Consider the following 15344-nt stretch of genomic DNA (forward strand, 5'->3'; position numbering starts at 1 on the left):
CACAGGAAATGCGTACCTCCCGAGGGGCCAGTTGGCTTCGTCGAGGGCCCAGAGGCCGCCTCTGTGTGCGTGGAGGAAGGGGCTGGGGCGCTGGCTGTGGCTGTGGTGCCGCCTGGCGTGGCTGCGGTGGAGCTGGCGTGTCCACTGGTGCCGGGGTATGGCGTGGTGGACCTGGTCACCGTCGAGGGAGCACCTGGGGGACCAGCTGTGCCATCACCAACGTGCAGGGTGCTGCCCCAACACCCCTCCCCAAGAGCCCTTCGGCCTGCTGGCCCTGCGTACCACCCTCGGGTCGGCAGGTGGGCAGGTGGGCGGGGCCTAGGCCTGGCCTGGCCCTCGGGGCGGGGCCACAGGTGCATGGGCGGAGCTCCCTAAGAGCCCGATGACTCCCTGTTGGGCACTCTCCCCTGTGCGCCCCATGAGCCAGCAGCCCACTGCCCCTGTCCCCCTCCCCACTGGCTTCTGCTCCTCTCCCCATGCATGGCCTGCCTGGGCTCCCCGTGCACCCCTGCCCCCACCGCTGGGCCTCAGGACACCCAGCCGAATCCAGGAAGGGCCTGCTCGCCCTGGCACCTGGCGTGCGTGCAATCACCTGTGCTGAGCGGCGGCCGCGGTGTGCTGGTCAGTAGCGCTGCAATAGCCAGGGCGGGCTGGTCATGTGTGCAGCTGATGGGGCCACCCCGTTTCAGTCCCTGCCCTGCCCCGCAATCCCCTTTCCCCGTGGACCCCTGGGCAGCGGCCAATGCTGCCCTCATCGTGGGGAGCCCGTGGGGGCGGGGGAGCTGAGGGTGGTGTTCGGTGCTTGCTTTGGGGCAGCCCTCTCCTTGCTCATTTCCCAGGAGACCCCTGTGCCCCACCCCAGGGCCTCGCAGCGTGTGCCGCCATGGGCTGGGGGAGGAGAGCTGGAGGGGGGCCCTCGCCGGGGTATGCGCTGCTCGGGCCTGCGCGCCCCGAGGCGGCAGCACCCAGGGGTCGGACACAGGGTGTGGAGGGCCTGTGCCAGGGCTCACCGCACGGCACGCAGGCCTGCGCCGCATAGTCGAAGTACTCGTCCTGGGAGCAGTTGTAGCAGCCTGGGGGCAGAACGACCTCGGGTCATTCACGCTGCTGCCCAGGGCCTGCCGACCGCCAGCTGCTTGCCCTCTGGCCTCGGCCCCTGCTGGCCTCCTCCCACCTGGGCCCGGACTCCCGCGATGGCTTGGCCGGCCCCTCGCCCGGGCATCTCGTCAGACCCTCAGCTCTAAGTCCCTCCCCCGTCAAGGCCACCCCGTGGACCCCAGTCCTCCTCTCCTCCGACCCCCCACGGCCCCTCTCAGTCCCCACCCCCACCCCAGGCAACCCCCACGCACTTCCTTGCAGCGAGGTGGTCCGTTCCCTTGGGGCCCGGGCCATCTGCCTCGTCCCTGCCCCCAGTTCAAATCCCAGTGGTTTCCAGACTCGGGTCACCCGCCATCTGCCCGAGTCACCTTGGGGGGTGACCGCTTAGCCTCCTCCCCAGCCGTGCGTTAAAGCCCAGTCAGATCCCTTGGGTTGCGCTAGGCCCGGCACAGGCCCCACACCAGCCGCCGCCACCTGCGTGCTCTCCCTGCCCTCCTCTCCTCCTTGGTGCCCCCCCTGCCCTGCCTCCTGCCCTAGGGCCTTTGCCCTGCAAAGGTCAGTGTGGGTGCTTTCCTGGCTCCAACCGTCACATCTCTGTCAAATTGTTGCCCAAATGCCTGCTTCCCGCCGAAGCCGCCCTGACATGTTTGAATTGGAAGCTCCTCTTGCTCGCCCTCGCCGGCACCCTGCCCTGCTTGCTCTCTCCGTGCCTCTTGCACCGTCTAACCTGTGACAGCGTTTGCTTGTTTTGCTTTCAGGACTCTCCCTCCAGCCAGAACGGAAGTTCTAGGAGGGCAAGATGCCGGCTTTGCGTAAGGCCGGAAGCAGCTGGACCAGGGCCAGGTGCTTGGGCTGCTGGGGGACGTTTGCCAGCGCGTGCGCGGGCCCGACCACGTACCTTCCATGTTGCTGGTGGGCAGGCTCTGCAGGTGGCCGGGGCAGAGGCAGGGCTGGTAGTGCCAGGTGCAGTTTGCCTCCGGTGTGTACTGGTACTCGCTGTCCCCGCTCGCCTGTGTGTGCGTGTTGTAGAACTCGCAGTAGATGGCTGGGAACGAAGCGGCCGTCAGCTGGCGCCGGCCCTGGACCCCTGGCCCGACCCAGGCCGGAGCAGGGCAGCATCCACCTGGCGAGTCTCCCCCAGAGGGGCTGGGAGAGGCGGGGGACCAGGCGGTCCTGGTGCAGGGGGTCTCTAGCCCAAGCGGCACCCCTTCCCCTGCGTGCGCCCCAGCTCCCAGAGCACTCACGGCAGAAGTCAGGGGCCCTCCAGTCCACGCACACGCCCTTGTCCAGGCAGGCCTTAGCGTAGGCGGCCACGGCGTCGCACAGGCACTCGCAGTCTCCGCCTGTGTCACACCCGCACGTGTCGTGCACGCAGGCCTCGTAATAAGGCAAGTGGTACACCTGTGGGGGTGTCAGAGTGGGCGGGCGGCAGAGGCTGCCCGTGCTCTGGCCGCTGCGAGGTGGGGCTAGATGGGGTGGTGGCCATGGCGCCATCCGCGGCCCTGCTCCCCCCATGGCTCACGGCTCTCAAAGATGCTCCAGCCTCTGTGCTGCCGTCCACGGAGTCCCTGCTCCTGCCCCCAGGACCCACGTGGAGCCCCAGTGCACGCCAGCACAGCTGGGGGGAAGAGCCAGGCGTGGGGGGGCAAGGGAGGGGCACTAGGTGTGGGGGAGGGAGGGGCGGAGTCAGGTGGGGGTGGGGAGGGGTGAGAGGGGCGGGGCCAGGCCCAGAGGAGGCGGGGAGGGAGGGGCGGAGAAGGCCGGGGTCAGGCGGGGGTGGGGCAAGGGAGGGGCCGTGGGGAGGGGGCGTGGGGCCGGGGTCCCGCGGCGCGCACCTGGCTGTGACAGGCCGCGAAGGTTGGGCTGTTGATGATGGCGCACTTGCGCTCGGCCCAGGCGCGGCGGAAAGCGTTGGTGCTGCAGGGGTCGGCCACGAAGCTCACGTCGCCGCACAGCGGGTTCTCCTTCCACGAGTTGACGAACTCCAGCTCGTCGGCCGCCAGGTAGCGCGCGCGCGTCTCGAAGTCGTCCTTCATGTTGGCGTTGTAGTTCCCGCACAGGCCGCAGAGGGCGTCCTGGGGGCGGGCGTCAGGCTCGCGACCGCCCGCGCCTCGCCCGACAGATTAGGGGGGCCGGTGGAGGGACCCGCGGCAAGTCCCCCGGGCCCTGGGCCCGGCCCACGCTGGTGCCCCCGGGGGCCGCGAGTACCTGGGAGAGGCGGGTGGCCCTGATGTAGACGGTCATGTGCTTGTTCCAGGTCAGCTGCAGCTGGAGCTTGCCCGGGATGTCGAGGTCCAGCTCGATGTTCAGGGCGCTGGGCCGCACCTGGACGCCCAGCTGGGGGTCCTCGCCGCTGACAGAGTAGGTCCTATCTGCCAGCACGATGGAGAGCGCCTGCAGGGGCCAGTGCGGTCAGGGGCTGCCCGGCCCAGCCCACCCCTCTGCCCCCTGGGCAGGGCAGCTGCCGTCCTGGCCCGGCGTCTTCAGGACAGGAGCCTGCCCGCTGCCTGTGTGTGCCTGGCGTTGGCCGGTGATTCCGGGGTGTTGTGGAAACAGCTCTGGGGCCTGACCCACCCACCCTCCCGGCCTCCACACGCGCTGGCGACCCTGTCAGGAGGTCCCTAAGGTCAGAGCTGCATGGGGTTGTGGCTGCTGACGCCCCCCGTCATGTGGACGGGGCAGGGGGCGTGCCTGGCACGAGCTGCACCTAGCCGCCTTCAGGGGCCTGAGGTGTGCGGGGGGCTGTGTGGTGGGGGTCCTGCTCACCCCCGCGAAGATCTTGATGGCCCGGGAGCACGTGACCCCCGACCTCCCACAGATGACATTCTCCGTCAGGATTTTGAAGGTGGGTCGAGGGTCCCCGGTGCCACAGTCGTTCTGTGGGGAGGGAGCGTTGAGGGGGAGCTCCACGGGGTCCCCCCACCAGGCCGGAGGCCCTCCCGCACCCCCCAGGGCCCAGGTGGGTACCGTGGCCAGGAGGTACTCGCAGTTCCCGTCGAACATGAAGCGCTGCCCATCGAAGGTGAGCACGTGGCCCTCCCCGTACAGCGTGCAGGTGGACGAGCAGTGGGTGCTCTGCTGGCATGCCCACTTCCCCCGCGAGCAGGTGCTGGGAGAGGGGCAGGAGGTGGGGCGCGGAGGCCTGGTGCTGCGCCCGCCCACTCCCAGGACTCTCCCGGCACCCACACTGCCCACCAGGGATGACCCCGCGCCTGCCCCAGAGGACCGAGGGCTGGGGTCATCTCTGGCCTGCAGGCCAGCAGCCACCTGGAGGCCCTCTGGACCCTGGTGCCTCCACCAGGCCAGGGGGCGGCTTACCAGTTCTTACAGTCGGTGTGGAGCTCAGCACCCCGAGGGTAGGACACGCCTGCAAACTCGCAAGGGCAGTCATCGGGGGGCACGCAGTGCCCAGTGGCATTCTCGTAGAGCCCCTTGGCACAGGCGCAGCCGGGCTCACACTTGGTGGGAACCTGGAGGTGGGGGCAGGGGCCGTGACGGTGGCCCTGGCTCCCCTCTGGGAGTCCCCCAGCATTCCTCCCTGTGCCCAGTGACTGCTCTGCCACCCAAGGCCCGTCCCAGGTGGGAGACCCCGGCCCACAGTGTTCTCAGAGCCCTGTGGACAGACGTCCCCAACTTCTTGGCCCCAGGGCTGCTCCCGACTCGCCCGCATCCCGAGCACCACTGTGTCCTGGTTCCGAGGGCAGAGCAGGGACAGAGGGGTGGCCGGGACAGCCGCCACGTGCGCGTCCACCAGGACCGTCCTCCGTGAAGTGTCCACCACACTCATCCCCCAGAAAGTGCCCCCATGGAGCCCCTGCCTGGGGCAGGTGCGAGGTGCCTTTGCGCCCCTCTCGGGCCCGGACTCACGCAGGTGCTGCCGGTGGCCAGCATCTGGCAGGTGGGGGCACAGGCCGCCCCAAACTTGTCCTCGGAGGACTGGCTGCAAGACCGGAAGGTCTTCGGGGGCACGCAGGACACTGCAGGAAAGTGGAGGGGCCGGTGGCAGACGAGCCCCTGGGAGACCATAGCCCCTCCGTCCCCAGGCCTGCCCGCCGGCTGCCACGTACCCATGAGCATCTGCGGCGGGCCAGCGCAGCGCAGCCGCCCGTTGCTGCAGTGGCTGTGGGGAGAGGCCGGTGAGGCGCTGCCCTGGGAGCAGCTCCCGCCGCCCGGGCTCCGCCTCTCACCAGGTGATGCCGTTGAGGGCGGTGGACTGGCCCGGCAGGACGAACGTGTGGGCGTCCAGGTGGCAGGGACACTGGGCCTTGGGCACGCACTCGCTCTTGTGGTTCAGGTAAGTGCCCTTGGGGCAGGTGCAGCCGTCCAGGGGCACCGAGCTGGGGTGGCACTCTAGCGAGCGGTCAGACAGTGACAGGCAGGTGCGGCCGCAGGCGTGGCTGTCGTAGCTGAAGGTCTGGTTGCCGGTGCAGGGCGTGGCTGCGGGACAGGGTGACAGAGCCTTGGGTGAGGGCGGTGCCCAGGGGGTTGCCGCGCGCCCCCACACCTCCGGGCCGCTGGCGCTCCTCACTCACTGCAGTTGTCCACGCTGCCCCTCCAACCCCAGAGCAGGACGCCCCGCGAGGCACACACGTGTGCGTAGTCGCCCAGCGCGGCACAGATGTGGGCGAAGGTATCCTCGTAGTTGCAGGCCTGGTAGACGCACCTCTGGGGGGGGAGCCGAGGCCTCACCAGCTGCGCGTGGTGCCCCACCTGTCCCCTGCCCCCACCAACGCCCGGGGCCACGCCCCCCCTGCCCGACCCCTGCCACCGCCCGCGCTGCGCACCTTGTAGAAGGGCGTGGGGTTCACCGCCACGTGGCATTTCTCGAACACCGTGCCCTTCCTCACCAGGGCCGCGCAGTGGGTCTCCGCGCACAACTCTGAGGGGACAGGTGCGGCTCTGGGTCCCTCCGCGCCCTCCACTGTGGCCCCCTCCCAGGGAGGCCCCGCTGCTGGGCCGTGGGGGACGGGGAGGGGCGCGCTGCGGGTCAGCAGGGCGGGCGGCGCGGGCTCACTGTTGAGCTGGCTCATGGAGCAGGGGTCGGTCTCACGCTCCAGCGCCGGGGGGCAGTTCCCAGCCCGCCAGGAGTCCACGAAGAGTGAGGCAGTGCCCTCAGCGATGCCCATGCTGGTGGTGAAGTCGTCGGTCGTGTCCCCGTTGTAGTTACCGCAGAGCCCTGCGCCAGCCAGGCTGTGAGGGGGCACCTGTGCGCCCCAGCCCAGCCCCTCCCGCCCTGTACCCCGTCTCACCCGCCCTATGCACCAGAGCCTCCCTCAGTGGCCTGAGTGGCACTGGGCACCCTCAGCCACACCCCTGCCAGGGGCCCGGAGCGGCCTGGACGGGAGGGTCGGTGCCCTGCCTGCTGGACGCTTCTCGCCCGGCAGTGGCTGGGGGAGGGGCCCACCTGTGGTCTGGCCTCTGAACTGGGGCTCCACGGTGAGGTACACCTCGAACACTGGCCACAGCCGGACGACGACCTCCAGCCCAAAGGGCGTGACCACCTGGAGGTGGGTGGACGTCTGTCTGAAGACTGTGACATTGCCTGGAAGGACGGCCTCAGTCACCTGGAGGACCGGTCAGCGGCTGGCAAGGGCCCCAGGCTGCCGGGTGGAGGAGGACATACGGGTCTTGTAAGGCAGCCACTTGGTGTCCCCGTTGTTGGTGACGCTCCCGTCCTGAGAAATCACGAGCTTGTCCTGGGAGAGGAGGGCTGGGTCACGCAGAGCTGCGGGCGGGGGCAGCCCAGCAGGTGCTCAGGTGGGCGCTCACCTGGCTGGTGGTGTAGACGATGGCCGTGAGGGAGGTCTCCGAGTGCGAGTAGCCAGACTGGCCATACACGGCCATGAGCGTGCCCTCGTCAGGGAGCCGGGGGCTCTGGGGAGGGGTGGGTGGTCAGCCAGGGCCCAGCGTGCCCGCCGCCTCTGCATGTGGCAGACCCTGAGACTCCCGTGCACCCCTCGCGGCGGGGGTCCTACCTGGAGGAGGATGTAGGTGCAGGTGCCGTGGAAGCGGTAGGGCCTGGCGTCGAACGTGGTGACGAAGGAGCCCCCTTCCAGCGCGCAGCGGCCCGGGCAGGGCCGCTCCGTGCACGCCCAGCGGCCCATGGAGCACCGGCTGGGGGCAGCCCAGGGCCACGGCCGTCAGGGCTGGGCCGCCCCACTCCACCCCAGGCCCCCAGGTCTCCCCACACCCTGTGCCTCCCCAAGCTGTCCCCGCACCCACCACGTCCTGCAGGCAGCCGCTGTGACCTGGCCAGGGCCGTAAACGGCCCCGTTGAGCAGGCAGGGGCACTGGGCGACCGGCACGCAGGTGTGGTTTCCGGACAGGTCATCAAGGACCAGGCCTGTGGGGCAGGAGCTTTCTGGGACTACCCTGGGGGGCTGCCCTCGTCGGGCCCACAACCCCCTGCCCTCCTGCCAGGCAATGCTCCCCTGCCTGTCCCAGCCCCCTCGCACTCCCCCTGCCCCCACGGCCCCCCGAGCCTCCGTGGGCCCCTCCCAGGGCTCCTTTTCCGCCTGTGGACACCCTCTCCCTGGCGGCCTGTCCCAGGAGCCCTGCATGGGCTGTCGGGGCAGTGTGTCACCGGGACGGGTGGGAGGGTCCCCTGCCCTCGTCCGCAGGGGCGCGGGGTGGGCGCGGTTTGCTGGCACCTTCTGGGCAGAAGCAGCCAGAGGTGCAGACGCCGGGGCAGCTGTGCTGCAGGTTGGAGCATGTCCTCACGCAGGCTGCGCCGCATTCCCGGTACACGTGGGTGGCAGGGCACGGCCCCACGGCTGTGGGCACATGGCGCAGTGAGGGGCCCTGGCCGCCCCAGAAACCCTCAGACCCGCCCAGGAGGTGACTGTCGGCTCGGCCTGTGTCAGGGCCAAGCCTCTGGCCACAGGCAGGGGACTTGGGTCCCAGGGGCTCGTCCTGCTGAGGCAGCCCCCGTCCATTGCTCTGCACTCACCGCAGAGGCCAGGGCCGCGCCAGTTGCTGACCGCCTGCCCGGCCTGGCTGCACTGGCGGGAGAACTCGGAGAGCGTGGCGCAGCTGCAGTTGTGCTGGCCCGCCCGGGTGCAGGCTGCCATGTCCACCTGGCAGCTCCGCACAAACGGCTCCTTGGGCACCGTGCACGCGGGGGCCACCAGCGCCAGCAGCCGGCTGCAGGCCTGGGCCTGGCAGAGGGAGCGGGGGTCATGCACGTCTTGGCGGGCCAGCCGCCCCTGGGCCCCGGGGATGCAGAGGCCGGCCTGGCTCGCCAGGACCCCCCTTGCCCGGCAGGAGCGCCCGGCCCGCCCTGCGTACGTGCTCCCACTGCAGGCTGCGGGGGCTGGGGATCTCCTCGTAGGCGCAGATCTCGCTGGGGTCATCGAGCTTCTGCAGGGCTGCGTACTTGTGGGGCTCCAGGAGCTCACCTGGGGACGGGGCGTGGTCAGCGGTGCGGGCCCAGCTGCCCTGGAGCGGCTGCCCCTCCCAGCCCCCTCCCTGCGCTCCCCAGCCTACCGTCATCGCTCAGGAACTCGTTGAGCTTCTCGCCGTCGAAGCGCCCGCACAGCCCGCACATCTTGCCCATGAACTTTCTCTCCACCATGACCTGTGGGCAGGCGGGCCCACCTGCTCAGGCCAGCCCCCGCCGCCCCGCCCGGCTCCCTCCGCCCCCCACCCGTCCCCCTTCCCGCTGCCTCCTGCCCGGGTCCCGCCCTCACCATGAGGTAGTCCCCTCCGTGCCACGTGACTGTCAGCTCCAGCTCCAGCTGCTTGGCCACAAGCCGCATGTTCTGGCCGAAGGGCAGGATGCGGAGCCCGTTGCTGGTGAAGGGCAGGCTGACAGGCCTGCGGGCGAGAGCCTCAGCCACTGCCCATGCCCCGCACCCGCCCGCCCCTGCCCCAGTGCCCCCAGCGCCCGCACCCAGCACCCACCCGGCCCCCGGCGCCCGCCCACCCGCCCTCCCTACCCCACGTCCTTGATGGAGACGGCCTCCTTCTCCACGGTGATGACAGATGAGCCAAGCTCCACGATGACCCGGGAGATGGCCCCTCCTGGCGCCCGCCGGAGCTGGACACTGAAGGCGGGCGAGGTGCCCTCGCAGGTGGCAGCGAACACGTAGTTGCATGTCCCAGAGAAGTCATACACGAGGCCGTCGAAGGTGGAGAAGTGGCCGGCCCCCCACGTGGAGCACCAGCCCGTGGCCCCAGCTGCAGAGACAGGGCGGGTCGCAGGCCTCTGACCGCCTGGGGCCGGGCCCCCGGCGCGCCGCCCCCACCCCAGCTCAGGTCTTACAGGAGTGTGTGTTGCCTTCGCTGTCGGGCTCACCGGTGTCATCGGCCCCGGGGTCTGTAAGACACAAGGCGGCCGCTCAGCCCACCGGGCCCCGCAGGGTCGGTGCTCAGAGGTCTCAGCGGCCCCGTTGGCAGGACAGGGCAGGCAGAGGGCTGCTGCACAGGCCGAGCACCTGACACTCAGAACCTGACACCTAGCATCCAGCACCCAGCCCCCAGCCCCTAGCACCCAGAGCCCGGTACCCGACGCCCAACACCCAGCACCCGGCTCTTGGTACCGAGCCCTGCACCTGACACCCAGCACCCAACACCCAACTCGTAGCACCCAGCACCCAATGCCTGGCACCCGGCACCCAGCATGCCCTTGTCCCCTGGCTCAGGGCTGAGCGAGGCTCTTCAGCTGCTGGATCCCTCCCAGGGAGACCCCCGACCTAGGGCACCCTGTGCGCCGGGTGCACGCGTGTGGCGGGTGTGGGCAGGCTGGACCTCCCCACGCACGCGGCCCCTGTGCTGGCTGGGCCGCCGGCCCTCACCTGTCTGCGCAGGGTTCCTCCACCTCAGGCCGCTGTGGTTGGCAGAGGAGGTGTCCAGACCTGCGGGGATGGAGCCGTGGTCAGCGACGGGCAGCTGCTGTCACAGGGGCCGCGTCCACCTCTGCCCAGGACGCTGTGGTCGGTGCTTTCCCGCCTGTGGCACCATGGCCTCCTGCGGGGCGGGCAGCAGCGCCCAGCGTGCCGCGTGCACGGCCCAGGGGCCGCTGGACAGCGAGTGCAGGCCTGAGGCCCGAGCCCCAGGTCCCCCACCAGGCGCCCAGCTCTGGTCTGTGAGCAGCTCTGCCCTCCTCACCCAGCCTGACTGTGCACAGTGCCTGCTCCCCCCGCGACCGCCAGTGCTGGCCCACAGCAGAGGGCGAGGGAGGCGGGGCCCCTGGATGGTGAACGGCGTGCCCAGGCATGCACACGCAGTGGCGGCAGGGTGCTGTGATCCCATGGGGGCCTCCGGGCAGCGGGCGGGTGGGTGGGGGCTCGGTGGCTGCCGGGACCCGCTGCCCTGTCCGCCAGGGCCCTTCTTGCTCCAGGCCCTTCAGGTTCAGCACCCAGGACCCCAGGTGTACGGCCAAAGCAGCCTCCCGAGGGTGGCCGCACTGAGACCCGGGCTGGCCCTTCGTGAGCTGTGGGTGTGGGAGTGGGCACTGATGTGGGAGAGGCTCAGGGAAAGGCCCGGGGGTACAGTGCCCAGGTGGGGGCAGTGGGGAGGGGCGGGCCGGCTGCCAGCTTCCTGCTTCCCGGAAGCCTCCCACTGTGCAGGCCGAGGTGACCGTGGCGGCGGAGATGCCCAAATAACCTGGTCAGGTGACTGCCGTGACCGGGGCCCTGGCCTGGGTCTCAGTCCTTGGAGGCCCGGGGGGGCCTGACCGGCGGCGCTGCCCCCTCCACCAGCCCCCTCCCCAACTCCCTTGTTCCCCTCGCCCCAACCTCCCTGCAGCTGCAGCCCACCTGGCCGCGCGGCGGGGGCGGAGCCTCCCTCTTGCCCCCGCCTTCCCCTGCTGCGCCCCACCTGCTCCATGGCAGGAGCTGCTGCTGTCCTGGGGGCTGTCCACGAAGCCTGCTCCAGACGTGGCCCTGGCACTGAGCGGCCACCCAGAGGGTCAGCACGGGGAGGCACATGGCTCTTGCGGTCCAAGCGGGGTCCCTCCCTGCCTTCCAGGGTGTCTGGGGGGCCGAGGGGCCCCCAGCCCCCACCCTTCCCCCCAGGTCGATCTCCTGGCGGGGGGAGTGGAAGTGTGCTGCCCCCACCTGGCCACTAGCACCCCTCGCAGCGCATCTTGAGCTAAAGCTCGCCTGGGGAGGGCCCTCCGTGCCTCCATCCCCCTGCGGGTGGGGCCTGGATGTGTGGCCTTGTCCTCTCCCTGGCTCGAGCCCTGCATGTCTGCCTGAACGCCCAGTCTGCCTCAGCCCCGTGGGTCCTCTCTGGAGGTCTCCACTCTGCCAAGAGCTTGCTCTCTGTCCCGCTCTGTCCCTGGCTGTTGGCACAAGCCTCCCCCGCTGCCAGCGGCTGGACACCTTGGATGACGCTGACTGCGTGGATGCCCTGCACCTGCCTTCAGGTGCTCTTGGAGTCCAGGCTGCCCTGGACCGGGGCCCATGGGGCCTCTGGCCAGGGCATCCGCCACCTCCAGCCTCGAGCCGGGCCACGCTCTGAGCAGCTGCATGTGCTGTCCCTTCTGCACAAATGGTGGCTGAGCACCGGCCCCACCCCCCACAGCTTGAGCCCTTAGCCTCTCTGTGGGTCCCGGGCCAGGCTGGGTCCAGGGAGGGGCCAGGAGAGTCCTGGCGGTCAGTCCAGGGACATGGCCACCTGGGGCTCTGGCAGAGACAGGGGTGGCCTGGGAGGAGTGAGAGCAGGCTGGTGTCACTCAGGGTGCTTGGCCAGGGCTCAGCCGGTGGCCCTGGGGCATGTCTGCCGAAGCACGGCCGGGCGCTGGGCTTCTTGGCCCCAGGGGCATGGCCAGGGATGGAGAAAGAGGAAGCACACTGGGGCACGGGGGGGTGCCTGTGGCAACCAGGGGTCTGCCTGGCGCAGAGAAGACCACCTCGGGGGCTTGGTGCCCTGGACAGGGGCAGCAGAGGGGACGAGACGGGGCAGTGACACGAGGGGGTGGGCTGGACCCGCCAAACCTGGGGGTGCTGGAGCACCCGGGTGGGCACAGGCACCTCCAGCCTGGCCTGGGCACCGCCCCCTCCCCTGTGGCCTCCCCGCAGAGGGCACCCTGGCCCGGCCATAACAGATGTGGCAGCGTGCCCATCAGCAGCCAGGACCCGGCCCTTGGTTTCTGGCCCCATGTCCTCTGGGGCGCCTGGGCCCGCCCCCGCCCCCTCCACGGGCCTCATCATTCTTAGGCCCCCGTGTTCTACTGTGCCCAGCTGTTTCTGAAGACCCTGTTTGCATCCCAGAGACCCCCACTCCATTGTGTCCGCTCCCCCATGGTGCTCACAGAAGGCGGGTGCTGGCCACGCACCAGCCCCTGGGCTGCACGTGGGATGGATGGGCCACCGGGGTCTGCGGGGGGGGTGCCTCCTACTAAGGCAAGAAGGCCCGGGAGACGTCCCCCAGCTAGCCTCCCACACCGCACTGCCCCCGCCGGCCCTGGCCCCACTCACCGGCCCCGAGAAGGGCCGCCCCGCAGAGCAGCAGCAGCCACGGCCCGAGCATGGCCGTTGGGGGACAGGTCACCACTGGGCCTCGGGCAGCCTCGCCACTGCCCCTTTGCCACGCGGGTGGCCGGCCCCGGCTGCCTTTTGTAGGGATAGCAGGCCCTGCCCCTGCCGCGCCCGCCCGTGCCCTGCGCTCTGGCTGGGTAATCACTGTGGCCGCCGCAGCCAAACAGGATCTGGGCTGCTTATCTGGGCTCAGCCGCCTCGGCCGCTTTGGAAAGTTCTGAGGTGGCCACCGGCCCCGTTATCACCCCCTCCCAGTGGCCTGCAAACAGCACCGTGTTTGCCTGAGGATGGGGCCGCGATGGCAGGAGGCCAAGGCCTGGGGTCAGCTCGCCAGGCTCTGTGCAGGACCACCAGCCACCAAATGGGGTGGTGGGTTTGGCATGTCCCAGCGTGTCGGGAGAGGAGCCCCTGGGTGGGGTCCTAGGTGTGCCTTGAGCTCAGGTGGACGCTGCCCAGAGGTCGTCCTCATGCCCGACATTCGAGCCCAGGGTGCGGGGGCTCTGGGCCGGGCCGCGCGGTCCCCATGCCGCCCTGCCGAGGCAGTTCTGTCCGCTCTGACCACTCAGGCCTTGAGCCCAGTGGGCAGGGGCTGCTTGTCCCAGGGACTTCTCCCCTGTAGGCTGTGGGCCCGCCCGAGGGGGCCTGGGGGGCCTGGGGGGCCCCTGTTGTGGTCCTCAGCACATAGCCCTAGGAAAAGGACATTGGGGGTTTGGGGGAGAGGAGGGGGCTGTGGGGCTGCCAGGACCTTGGGGGGGCTCCTGGGCTGGCTTCCTGCCTCGCCCCAGCAGGAGGCAGTGTCCACCCCAGACACAACTACGCAGGATTCGTACCTCCTGCCCTTGGCCCTGGGGCCGCTGCCCCCCCAACCCTGGCCTCAGGCCCCAAAGCCACTGTGTTGGGGGACTGGGTTACCCCCAGCTGTCCTCCTGAAAGGCACCTACCCCCCTCATCCCTGCTCTGACGCCTTCTCCGAAAGCTCATGGCTCCCAACCGTGCCGAGGGAGCAGGACAAGAGGGTCCCAGGCTGTGCTCCCCAAACAGGAGGCAGACCCCCTTTTTTACCAATGAGCCAAGCCTACTCGGCCTGGACTTCAGGGTCCCCCACGTTCCCCTCCCATCTCACAAGGCCCCATGGGCCAAACGTCCCTGGTGGTGGTGGTGGGGGGGCGGGATCTGCAGGCATAGCCACCGAGCCGCCCATGGCCTGGGACGGCTCTACCTTGAAAGGACACACAAGGGGGAGCGAATGTGGCTCGGTGGTTGAGCACCCACTTCCCACAAGGGGGGTCCCAGGTTCGGTCCCCGTTGCCTCCTAAAGACAAAACCAAGGAAAACTACTCTCTCATTCATTGGACTTACCAGGTCAGCTAACAGGGAGGTGAAGAAGGTCAACCATCACATCAGGGAACCGAGAGTGCCTACAACTGCAAGTAGGAGAATCCCATCCATCATCCATGTGGTATCTAAGCCCCCTCTCGATACAGAGGTGGAGGGGACATCACCATCCCAGGGTCCACGGGATGGAGGAATAAAATATGAATTAGAGTGGACTTACTGATAGTCTACTATAGAACTATTGTGACTCTAGCAATGGAAGAAACTGTAGCACTGATGTGGAGACAGTGGCCATGGTAGTTGCTGAGGGCAGGGAGAGGGAAGAAGAGATGTGATGTGGGGACATTTTTGGGACTTGGAGTTGTCCTAAATGATATCGCAGGGACAGATGCTGGACATTATATATCCTGCCCTAACCCACTGAATGGACTGGGGGAGAGTGTAAACTACAATGTAAACTATAATCCATTCTGTGCAGTAGTGCTCCAAAAGGTGGTCACCAAATGCAATGAATGTGCCACCATGATGAAAGAATTTGGTGATGTGGAGGAGTGGGGAGATTGGGGAGTGGGGGTATATGGGAACCTCATATATATATATATATATATATTTTATTTCTCTCCCCATTCCCCCCCCCCCCAGTTGTCTGCTCTCTGTCCATTCGCTGTATGTTCTTCTGTGATCACTTCAATCCTTATCAGCGGCACCGGGAATCTGTGTTTCTTTTTGTTGCATATCTTGCTGTGTCAGCTCTCTCTGTATGCGGCGCCATTCTTGGGCAGGCTGCGCTTTTGTCGCGCTGGGCGGCTCTCCTTACAGGGTGCGCTCCTTGCATGTGGGGCTCCCCTATGCGGGGAACACCCCTGCGTGGCACAGTACTCCTTGCGCGCATCAGCACTGAGTGTGGGCCAGCTCCACATGGGTCAAGGAGGCCCAGGGTTTGAACCACTGACCTCCCATGTGGTAGGTGGATGCCCTATCCATTGGGCCAAGTCCGCTTCCCTTATATTTTTTAATGTAACATTTTTTGTGATCTATGTATCTTCAAAAAAATATAATAAAAAAATAAAAATACATAAAGAAAAAAAGGAAAAAAAAGCAAACACATGAAGAAACCAACTCAGGGAAACCGATGTAGCTCAGGGATTGGTTGCTTCCCACATACAAGGTCCTGGGTTCAATCTCCAGCCCTGGTGCCTTAAAAATTTAAAAGGACACACATATGTTTCTACTTCTCCACAATAAACTTTGATAGAAAATGGCATTAATAGAAATAAAATTATTATTTAAATAGAAAATTGCTCCAAGTGTGCTGCCAAGCCAAGAGTAGCCAGCTGGGGTGGTGGTGACGGGAGGCAGGGGCTGTGGCACCAAGGAGGCGGGGTCCACCCCCTGGGGCCCTCTCTGCCATGGTGGCACCTGGTTGGG

General features: G+C 68.0%; 1 protein-coding gene across 1 annotated transcript in view; it reads right to left on the reverse strand.

Annotated features, from left to right (window-relative positions):
• Positions 1 to 527: 527 nt before the first annotated feature.
• Positions 528 to 15344, reverse strand: part of LOC101411390 (mucin-6) — a 52112-nt gene continuing 37295 nt past the window's right edge. The window contains 30 exon segments of the mRNA XM_071217855.1: positions 528 to 631; positions 1011 to 1073; positions 1997 to 2143; positions 2343 to 2499; positions 2621 to 2716; positions 2934 to 3173; positions 3307 to 3492; positions 3865 to 3975; positions 4066 to 4207; positions 4417 to 4568; positions 4966 to 5075; positions 5166 to 5218; positions 5286 to 5535; positions 5631 to 5763; positions 5883 to 5977; positions 6113 to 6274; positions 6503 to 6640; positions 6722 to 6794; positions 6868 to 6972; positions 7074 to 7212; positions 7321 to 7441; positions 7749 to 7871; positions 8048 to 8255; positions 8386 to 8495; positions 8584 to 8696; positions 8698 to 8913; positions 9036 to 9276; positions 9395 to 9415; positions 9894 to 9953; positions 10207 to 10531. Of these exon segments, the coding sequence (XP_071073956.1) occupies positions 528 to 631; positions 1011 to 1073; positions 1997 to 2143; positions 2343 to 2499; positions 2621 to 2716; positions 2934 to 3173; positions 3307 to 3492; positions 3865 to 3975; positions 4066 to 4207; positions 4417 to 4568; positions 4966 to 5075; positions 5166 to 5218; positions 5286 to 5535; positions 5631 to 5763; positions 5883 to 5977; positions 6113 to 6274; positions 6503 to 6640; positions 6722 to 6794; positions 6868 to 6972; positions 7074 to 7212; positions 7321 to 7441; positions 7749 to 7871; positions 8048 to 8255; positions 8386 to 8495; positions 8584 to 8696; positions 8698 to 8913; positions 9036 to 9276; positions 9395 to 9415; positions 9894 to 9953; positions 10207 to 10531 (4194 nt within the window).

This window comes from Dasypus novemcinctus, chromosome 10 (genome assembly GCF_030445035.2).
Source record: "Dasypus novemcinctus isolate mDasNov1 chromosome 10, mDasNov1.1.hap2, whole genome shotgun sequence".
In the NCBI taxonomy this organism is placed as follows: domain Eukaryota; kingdom Metazoa; phylum Chordata; class Mammalia; order Cingulata; family Dasypodidae; genus Dasypus; species Dasypus novemcinctus.